General features: G+C 47.7%; 2 protein-coding genes across 10 annotated transcripts; both read left to right on the forward strand.

Annotated features, from left to right (window-relative positions):
• The first annotated feature begins 1079 nt into the window (after positions 1-1079).
• On the forward strand, positions 1080-4228 carry LOC125519988. 9 transcript variants are annotated; one of them, XR_007288391.1, is made up of 5 exons: positions 1081-1673; positions 1838-1923; positions 2046-3492; positions 3647-3747; positions 3834-4228. XR_007288391.1 is itself a non-coding variant. In XM_048684766.1 (5 exons), exons 1-5 carry the CDS (start codon positions 1542-1544, stop codon positions 3984-3986), a joined length of 474 nt encoding a protein of 157 aa, XP_048540723.1. In that variant the 5' UTR covers positions 1086-1541; the 3' UTR covers positions 3987-4228. The 9 variants fall into 9 exon arrangements, 2 of the variants coding, with proteins under 2 accessions (XP_048540723.1, XP_048540724.1); XR_007288392.1 differs by having other exon boundaries at positions 1081-1561; XM_048684766.1 differs by lacking the exon at positions 1838-1923 and having other exon boundaries at positions 1086-1561; positions 2617-2670; positions 3347-3492.
• Positions 4229-9247: 5019 nt separating this feature from the next.
• Positions 9248-10063, forward strand: LOC125522460 (glucose-6-phosphate isomerase, cytosolic-like). Its single transcript, XM_048687518.1, has one exon. The coding sequence runs from the start codon at positions 9284-9286 to the stop codon at positions 10031-10033; it is 750 nt and encodes a 249-aa protein (XP_048543475.1). The 5' UTR covers positions 9248-9283; the 3' UTR covers positions 10034-10063.
• Positions 10064-10406: the final 343 nt, after the last annotated feature.

Here is a 10406-nt window from a genome sequence, read left to right on the forward strand (position 1 = left end):
ATGCTACAGGAACAGGACATAGTAAACCCAGACATGGCATGAATCTACTCAAAGCATAGAACAAAAGTCCCTTATAGACCATAAGCCAAAAAGGATGAGAAGATATGATGATACCCATGTAAACATAGCAAGTTTCGTTAACAGATTCAGACTTAGCAGAAAACTGAACATGGCAAAAACAGAATTATGAAGGCCTCTTTGCGAGCTCGATTCACTCATCACAAAGCATTGCATGATAAACTAAGCATACTGCCAGAAAGAAGACATGATCATAAGGCTAACCATGGCAAGAACAAGTTTATAGCATGCTTGGATCAACTACAACAATCTTGGCAAAATTGATTAACACGTAAACAATCTACCAGGAACATTTTATAGCAAAAGTAGAGTAAGATTGAGTCATGCTAGGGCACTCCATAAATGCAAACAGGGGCATGTATGGATAGATCACAACCATATGTCCAAAACATCCTTACTGAATATACTCAAAAGAAGTATGGATCTCACCGTAGCAACATGAATACATGACATTTAAAACAATAATGAGGCTGGCCAACTCGGAGAAGGCTCCCCCGATTTCAGCCTTCGTTGGCCGTTTGATCAGGGGCAACGCGATCTTTTTTTGCTGTTGTCCGTTGGATCTGGCTGGAAAACGTTTGTTGTTGTTTTGACCGCGCGGTGAAACGTGGACGGGGAATGACCTATGGGCTCGGGCGATTTCCGATTGGCTGGGTGCCCATTTTTGGGGTGCGCGAGCGGCCTCTTCTGCCGCGACGCGTGCGCGCGTCGTGGACGCTGCGTCGTGTCTGTTTCCCGCTAGCCCCTCCGTTTCACCTGTTGTGTGGCTGCAAGTGGGCCTGCCTGATATTTGGTCCCACAAGTTAGTCTCACTTCTATGACTTTCTCGTGTGAGTTTTGTCTCCTGCGTCGCGTCGCGGGTCAAACGCGTGTGGGGGACCGCTCCTCGCACCGTCCGCGGCATGCGTTATGGGGAGCAGTTGCGCAGGGATAGGACGATGTGTGTACCCGGCTGATGCACCCGCGTCTGGCCTATAGTGATGATGGATGGGTCGGTGCTGCTGCTGGTCCCTTTCCTCACTGGCACTGGCTGCACGTGTCGTTGCGGTCGGGATTCGCCGATCCCACTGCCCGAGCGCCGCGCTCGTCCTGTGGAACGTGCAAAAGGGTCAAAACCCTAGCCGCCGCGCCAACCCTTCTCGTCAGGCCCCCGCCCCCTCCGCCTCGTCTCCTCCCTGCTCCCTCCTCTCCCACGTCGCCGCCCTCGAGCCCCCTCCACCTCGTCTCCTCCCTGCTCCCTCCTCTCCAACGCCGCTGCCCTCGATGCGCCGTCAGGGATGCCATCAGCCCGAGCCTAGGAGAAGACCACTCCTAATCTTACTCGCCGCCGCTGATTGGATCGAGAGCGCCCACATGGCCACGCCACCGCTGCCGCCTGGATTTGCTAGCCGCCGCATGGAGTCACCCTGGCCGCCGCGTGGAGTCGCCCTGGCCGCCGCCGAGAGAACTCCACCATTGCCCCCATGAATCCAGTCCCAGCAAGGTAACTTCCTCCGAATCCCTGCTCTCCTTGGTCCTCCTGCCCTGCTTGCTGCATGTGTGTTATGTGCGTTTGGCCACTCCTTGAGCAAGCTCAAGTCCGTCGACTTTTACAGGTACCATCTGCCTCCCTTCCGATCTTCAGATCTCCATATTTCGTGACTGCGGTGTTTTGATTTCGTTGGATTACTATCTGTATTTGGGGATTAGCTATGAATTGATGTTTTTACCTCGAGCATGGATAGTCGGCAGTACTGATTTAGGTCTTTCTGTAGAACAGAATGATTAGCTCGTCTATTTCTGGAGAACTGCACTATAGATGATATATTTATGAACGATCTTAACACTGAAAATGCAAAATTTACGGTATGGTCTAATGATTGTCGGTGGGGTGTGACTTTTTTGCTGGCATTGTCCAGTGCGGTTTTTGGATTTCTACCGAGTTGTACAGTGTTTTGAGATTTGTTTTTGTGTTATGCTCTCTGCAGGAAAATTCCCAGGGATTTGATTGACGGAGGCATCACTATTTGACGTTGGATTATCCATTTGTCGGTGACGTTGTTTTTGTTTGGAATGGCCAGTTCTCAATTTCTATTCTGTTATCAACGATACTGTACTTCTTGTCAGGTTACATTATCTTACTTGGTTTCAGTCTATATGTAGCACAAAAATAGGTAACATGGTTGTTTTCATGCACGATTTGGTTTGTAGGTTACACTAAGGAACACCATCATAAGGAAAAGGGCATTGCACTGCATTGTTTATAATTGGCCTGTTACTATTCGGTCTGCTGTAGTACTTAATTGCTACACCATTTCAAGTTATGTAGTCTAAAATAACCCTTTCAAATGAACTTTTTTAATTGATATTCAGAGCATCAACATGTTGGACTAGATTATGAAATCAACTATGATCATGAGAACTTGAAGCTATTTGTTGACTAAATTGTCAATTGTTTTGCGTGAATTGAAACTGGCAGTGTGATGACATTACTGTAGATGCTTTGCTATATACATTTGCCTAATCCCCTCTCTCTCTAATATGTTCTCTTTTGTGAAGATCCTTTGCAGATCAATTGGTGAGGCGGAATGCTAAGCATCGTTTCACATTCAGGTAAGGCTCTTTGTTTGCAACCACTGCTGCGCCCACTACACATGGGGTTTGATCTAAATGTATCAGTATGTGCCAAATGGGGCCTCTCTTTTCCAAATAGCTTTCCAAGATTGTACCCAAATGGGGCCTCTCTTCGTACATAATTGAATATGGGATTGAACCCATGGTCACATCATATTGTGAGACATGTCTGAAACGTCTAAGCTGGGAAATCAGGTCGATTTATCTGACTACTGAAAATGAGCTTCAGAATAACTACAGAAGTTATCCACTTCCAGCCAAATATCAATTATGATAAATCCACCATGTACCATGATCATTTGAATATTCTTGCTTAAGTTTATGTTAGCTACATATTCTAAATGAATGTTCACTTGTGTTCAAATTTCAAGGAAGTGTGCTTCACGCTTCTGTTTCTGCAATATGTTTTAGAGTATATGATTTCATTTTCCTACTTTCCCAGTTATAAATATATTGGCATCAAAGTAGAGTTTCAGGTTTATGGTTCAATATATAATTGCAAAGTAGTTTATGGCTCAATATATCACTGCAGGTTCCTTACACCGTCAAATTTCAATGTTTTTGTATTTTTGTTGATTGAAGCATGTTCTTCGACTATAAAATAGCAGAGATTTATTTTCTTATCAATTCTAATCCCTTTTTGATGCATTGCAAGTTTGCTATCAAACTCTCAAAAAGGAAAAAACAACTTTACTCTGTTTTTTGGAGAACCTTCCTGTAGAGTACCTCGACAGAGACAAATATGCGATCAAGGATATATTCGATGGATTTTCACGCAAAATTTGGAGGATAGTTTTGCAGGTTCGTTGCTTGCTTTATTGTTCTCTTACTTTCCGTTCTTCAAGACAATATCTTCCTAGCATTGCTCTATAAATTTAAATCCATATTTTTGTTCTTTGGATCATCATGGCGTACTCGTCCTGTCTAATCCAAGAAAGGGCCTTCATGTTTGCAGATAGTTTGGTGCTCTCATGGTTATTTTGTAGTGATTTTCCTTCTGTTCATTACTTGGTAACCATCTACGGCAGCTCAGCTATTGTCCAGCTGCTGACCTTGGTGAGTGATTGATGGTGGATGTTTTTCTATTAGTTTCTCTCTATGCCAATGTCTGAATTTTATCTTGCCATTTTGCATTTCTCCAGGCCTTTCAATCTCACTGTGATTCCCCGAGATGCGCTATTAGTAGGCATCCACTTTGTAATAAAAATTTGGCAGTCAACTTGAAACGAGTCATTTATCTAGCTACAGCAACCTTCCTTGCTTTTGCAAATAATACTGTATGGTTGACACTATAGTTTATACCTGCCAAATATTTACACGTTAGTATAGCCAGAAAGTCAGATGATCGTTCCATGTTGGTTAGCCATGATAAATCAAATATCTAGAGTAGCAGATGATTCGTGTCAGGTTTCCTTTAGAGATTGAAATATGTCTTGACTCTGAAATTAGTAGTACAGCGTCCAGTTCCATAGGTGAAAGCATACTATGCAAAACTGGACGGCCTTCTAAAGCTCTGAAACTACTATTTGTTGTGTAATCTGTATCCCTTTTTCATACTTTGTATATGATTTCTACTTACTAGAAAAAAAATGCGTGAGAACGATGAGTCAACGCCATACGCTTGGAAAAAGGTGCGGCGAAGTGTATGGTGCTAGCTCCAACTGACACGCATACGGCACTGGAGCCATCTACACTCACAACCATTAGTCAGTTAGTAATAAAATAAACTATATGCATGCAATGCAGCAACCAAAAGAACACAAGAATTACCGGCACCCATAGCTACTATCTACCGTTTGAACTAATGTGTTAGCTGTCTAGCGTGCCCTACAGTCTGCGCGACTTTGATACCACTCGTTGTGGCATCCCGGCTCAGCAAGACACAATAACTTGGTATAGAAATACAACCGCTTTATTGGTACTAGTGGAACGTAGAGTTTAATATTACATCAAGTAGCAAGGCTAAGCGGCACACTCAGTGCTGCTAACATATGTACATTATTTAGTAGACATGAGGAGGGGCCTCAACACCATGATAAGAGACTATGCGGCAGGGGAACGGCGACGTAGAAAGACTCCATCTCACATGGACACTGATGTGGACACGGTCTAGACTAGGGTATGATATGCAACTACAACTCCGGTATGACTTCTCCTGATACTGGCATGACACGCCAGGTCAATACATTGAATGTACTTGCAAGCTCACATAAACAAAGCAACAATGGCAAACAACAACAATGATATTTAAGCAAATTTAATGCAAGAATTAACATGCTACCCATTAAGTGATCATGCTCATAACAGGGCCCTTCCGAGTCGCTTACCTTTGCGGTTACCTCGTAACCATGAACCTCATCATATCAAGGTGATCGCTCCCGGATCACAAACGAAACCAACTCGGTGGTCTTCACAACTTAACCAACATAATCAGTGCCAGGTATTCATTTAATGTGCAAGTTTAATATTTTTGTTGATCCATGTTGTGTGTGTCCATGACTGATGACACAGCTATCCATAGATTAAACACACTCTGCAGAGGTTAGCACATTGTACCCACACCATTGAACCCGTGGCCTCGGACTCCCATTCGGGTGGACCAACGGCGTTCGACATAACCAGTCTATTGCCATGACACTCTCCTGGCCACTCCGACCAACTCCCCTTTTGGGCTAAGTCATGGGTGCCCCCGATGCCACTCCGGACATCCAACGGCCATTGTCGTGGCAACACAATCATCCCAAACGGGGACATAGTATCAAAATAACTACAGGCACACAAGGTTATACCTGCCTACCAGGCCAGGGTAGCGCCAACGCATAACCTTCACTAGTTGGAGGCACCGGCGAGAGGCATAACAATAGACCGAGAAAGGGCCTCCCTCATAAAGGCAAATGTGGTTGCACTTTGGGAAGCTCGATTCGGTGGCACCATGACTCGATCAACAACATCTTCAAGTTCGTTTATTATCAGGTTTAAACTTGCAATTTTTTTTACCGATTCATAGTATGCCATGAAAATGCAATGACAACTTATGCATTATTTTCAACATAATCTCGATATTAACTAAGTCCAGCATAATGTCACATTACTCTACTGCATAAACTTAACCATCCAACTGCAATGCTACTGATAGCAAAATAATCACAACAAGAACATGCAACTAGCATCAAATGAATTTATATGAAATTTCTATATGCATTTAAAATAATCATATTCAAGTGAAAAACATAGTTATTGAAATGACATTCTTGGAAATATTTGTGATGGCCTGCCTTAGTGCAGAGGAGGGTCACACTCCTTCTGGTTATCTTCAAGGCAACAATTTCCTTCTGAAAAGAATTAAAATAGCAAAAAGAAAATGTCACATAACACTGTTTAATTGACCATAAAATAATCACAGCAAGCAAAAATCTCATCTTTTGCATGATGATAGAGGATTTTAACACAAAACCATTGCAAAAAGAATCATGTCATTTGGACTTATAGAATAGGAGTTATAGCTGGTCCAAGTTCGGTCAAATTTCTGAATTAAAATCAGATTTAAAATAATATCAGCGGGTGACGTCGAAGACGTATTCTAGCGAATACGCTTCCACCCGTACCACTTCGGGCGCGAGTGGAGAGGCTGACAATGGGCCCTGCCCGTCGGGTTCTGAGAGGGGTAGAGAAACAGGGGACGACGGCTCGTCGTCGGGGCTTTCTCCGGCGAGGAGGGCATGGCGCACCTGCTCGTACCCGTGGCAAGGCAGGAGGTGTACGGAGTCGACCAGAACGAGCGTCTCCAGCGGCGGCTGCGGACGAGGCTTGTCGGGGATATACCCCGCTGTATGATCCGGCCCGAGTTATAACCCGGCTGGGACTTAGTAAACCAGCAGGTGTTACGACAGGTGGTAAACAGGCAGGTGTTAAGGCAGGTGGTAAACCGGTTGGTGTTAAGTTAGACGGTAAACCGACATGTTGTTAAACCGGCTGACAGTTAAGACATACAGGTAAAACAGGCAGTTAACCCAAACGGTAAACCGGCAGGTTGTTAAACCGGCTGACAGTTAAGACAGAAGTTAAAGTCAGATGATAACTCAACAGACAATCATAAACCGGCACCAGTTATAACCCGGCAGACAGTGATAACTGGGTTGCCAAGAGTTATGAAGCCCAAGATATTAAGAAACCCATGAAGAAAAGTCATAATAGTTAAGTCTTAAGTCCGAGTTGGACTCTACATGTAACCCGCCCCTTCAACTTATATAAGGAGGGGTAGGGCTTCTCAAAGAGGGACAAGTAAGAAGAAACAATCTTAAAGGGTTAGGGTTAACTGGGAGAGCTGGTTTACGACGACTTCCTCATAATCATAATGAGATATAACCTCAAACAACACGTAGGGTTGTTACCGGATGATATTTCCCAGAGCCCGAAGCTGTCTAAACCCTTGTCTTACGTTGCGTCTCTCGATTCCGCTCAACCCCTCTTAAGCTACCACATAGATGCGTTGGCCACACGACTAAGTCGTCACATTAAGACATCTTCCGTGACAACTCCACGACAGTTGGCGCCCACCGTGGGGCTCGCGCATAGTGGTGTTCAAGTTTATCAGTTCAGATGTAAGATATAAGAGGTTTAAGGTTCAAAAGAAATTAAGGTTACTATTTAGCCGTTGCCATCCGATGCATAATCCGTCAAGTTACAGTCAAACCGAAGGGGCAACACGGACAGTCAATGACCCAGAATCAGACCCTGACTACATCAAGTTGCTACCGCTACAATGTGTCCGCCACGTGCACCATGATAACCCGCTAGTTCCGAGACTAATTTGGGTAGATCGGAGCATCTACTACTGGTACTGGTACATGTCCGGTTTACAGAAAGAAAGAGAGCCACCGGCATACAGAGATCTTTGTCAAAGCAAGCTTCGAGCCGCCTTCGTTGTCACAATGAGCCGCCCCCTGCTCCATTGACCCGCCACGGTCAAGTCACCTCGGCTGAGCCACTGTTATGACCTGGGATTGGCTGCTGTGATTTTTTCGTTGAGCCACCTCTGCTCCGGGTTGACCCCGAGAGAAACTCATCTGCCAAAGTCGCTGCTATAACCACAAGCCACCTCCACAAGCCACCAAAGCAATCCTTCCTTCGGTTCAATACTACGAACAAGAGTCGACAAAGAGAAACAGAGTCAGACACTGGTCAAAGCAACGATGGCAGCACGGGTCTGTCCTACTTTCATGCTGCTGCTGCAGATGTACTTCGAGGCCGTGTCGTCGTCGCCGGACCACGCCAAACCGCCCCATCGTCGCGGATTGGCTCCGCCTCTCGCACTTTGTCGACCCGTCGTGATCTTCCGCCGCTTTAAGTCACCGTTCCTCTGAGCCGCCGCGTCTGCCATGGTCTAATCGCCACTGAGTCTTCGACCTCGACGGAGCTGACTCGCCGCCAAGCCTTATTCCCGAGTCGCCGGCCTCATGCTGTTGTCGCTACGGTCGTGCTGAACCATCTTGCTCCGACATTGCGCCAAGCCGCCGACCTCGCCTCTAAGCTACTTCGACGGCCACACTAGGAGCCGCAATCTCCACCTCACCCGCGGATTCTGTTCTCCGCAGTCGCTGGGTCACGCCCGCTGTTTCCCCCGCGCATGCTGACGCGGATTTGATCCCGTCTCGCGCCAAGTCGCCGACCGCTGACTCGCGCTGAGAGCCACCAGGCGTTCGCACCGCTGGGTGCCTTAGCCATTATTGCCATCCTCGCCAGCTGCTGAAGAGCCGCCTGGCGCCTTACGCCTCTGCAGCCGTTTCACGCTTGTTGAGCAGCCCGGTAAACCGCCGCTCTGACGTGAACCACTGCCGCGACCTTACCTTCAGTCACCGAGGGGCGCGGTAGTCACGGCTCATCAAACTGCCCCAGCAGGAATCACCACAGAGTGACTCGCCTTGCACCCGCGGACGAAGCGGAGCTGCCGTGGCCACGCCGCGTCGCTTCCGATTCACCTCGCCACCTCATCCATCGTGGCTTTGAAACAGGCCTCGTGCTTTGACTGCGCGTGCTGAGTTGTATTTGCCTTCTCCGCTGTTGAATCGCTGGCCTCGAGCTGCCAAGTCACCCAACCCCGCCGCCTGGTTACCTTTGCCGGTCTCGCTTCAAGCACGGCCCTGCACCGAGTTTTCTCTCCCACGCCGCAGCTCCCGTTTCACCTGTGGACGTCGGCCGCCCCTATGCCTCGCTGCCGGGCCATCGCGCCCACACGTCCCTCTGCTTCTGAACCGCCACAACGCTGCCGCTGCTGTTGTCTTGAAATGCCACACATCAACCCGCCGTTGCAGCGTGAGCCACCTCTGCCATGACCCGTATCGCTGGGGTTGGAGAAGTCTCATAAGCCGTCGCCTCCACCGCTGCTGCAGCCATCCAGGCCACCCCGTTGAATCGCGGAATGCCTTCGCCGGGTCCGCCATGGCCCGCCGTCGCCGAGTCACCCCGCTTCTATTCTCTTCCTGGCTATTCCCCTGCCTGTCATCCACCACCGATCTGTCATCTCCTCCGCGACCGCGCCCCGTACTCCGGCAGCCCACCGTCGACATCCTCCAGGGTCCGCCCGGCATCGGCCATGGCGTCGCCGGCGCACATCTCCGACACCGACCAGTGGAAGGCCCTCCAGGCGCACGTCGGCGCGATCCACAAGACGCACCTGCGCGATCTCATGACGGACGTCGACCGATGCAAGGCAATGACGGCAGAATTCGAAGGCGTCTTCCTGGACTACTCGAGGCAGCATGCCACCACCGAGACCATCGACAAGCTCTTCAATCTGGCGGAGGGCGCAAAGCTCAAGGAGAAGATTGACAAGATGTTTAAAGGCGAAAAGATAAATACCATAGAGAATAGATCAGTGCTCCATGTGGCTTTGAGAGCGCCAAGAGATGCAGTCATAAACAGTGACGGTGTGAATGTGGTCCCCGAAGTTTGGGTTGTTAAGGATAAAATCAAGCAGTTTTTAGAGACTTTCAGAAGTGGCTCATGGGTTGGGGCAACTGGGAAACCAGTGACAAATGTTGTCTCAGTTGGGATTGGTGGTAGCTTCCTTGGACCTCTGTTTGTGCATACGGCTCTCCAGACTGACCCGGAAGCAGCAGAATGTGCCAAGGGCCGACAACTGAGATTTCTTGCAAATGTTGATCCTGTTGATGTTGCACGGAGCATCAAAGATTTAGATCCTGCAACAACTCTTGTTGTGGTTGTCTCAAAGACCTTCACGACAGTCGAAACAATGTCAAATGCCCGAACTATCAAGGAGTGGATTGTCTCTTCTCTTGAGACAAGGATTCATTATAGAACTTGTGCCATGCTATCTCTATGAAGTGTGCATTGGCATCATCATACACCGGTGTCCGTGCCCACTTGTTGTTGAACGGGTGTGCGCAAGCCGCTGCTCGTGCAGCTCAATCTACATCAACTCGGCGGGACCGCGCCCGCGATTGACTCACCGTTCGCATGGCTTACCGCGCCGATGATTGATTCGCCCATCCGCGCTGGCTTAAAATGTCGCGGCCGGCTCATTTTTCTACTCCTGCGGTCGACTCACCCATGATTGATTTCAGCTTCACCATGGTGATCATCAACCACACGGTGGGAATTAACCGGCCTAACATAACAGGTGAAATACAGTATATTTTTATATTATATATTGCTTTATTTACAAGAGCAATTACTCCGGGTTGCAAAAGTTACCT

This window comes from Triticum urartu, chromosome 7, assembly GCF_003073215.2.
Source record: "Triticum urartu cultivar G1812 chromosome 7, Tu2.1, whole genome shotgun sequence".
Classification (NCBI taxonomy): Eukaryota; Viridiplantae; Streptophyta; class Magnoliopsida; order Poales; family Poaceae; genus Triticum; species Triticum urartu.

Coding starts and splice junctions, on each gene's coding strand:
- LOC125522460 (XM_048687518.1), top strand. CDS start 9,284: ATGGCGTCGCCGGCGCACATCTCCGACACCGACCAGTGGAAGGCCCTC.
- LOC125519988 (XM_048684766.1), top strand. CDS start 1,542: ATGAATCCAGTCCCAGCAAG. Junction 1,562..2,616: donor ATGAATCCAGTCCCAGCAAG/GTAACTTCCTCC, acceptor TCTTTTGTGAAG/ATCCTTTGCAGATCAATTGG. Junction 2,671..3,346: donor AAGCATCGTTTCACATTCAG/GTAAGGCTCTTT, acceptor ATGCATTGCAAG/TTTGCTATCAAACTCTCAAA.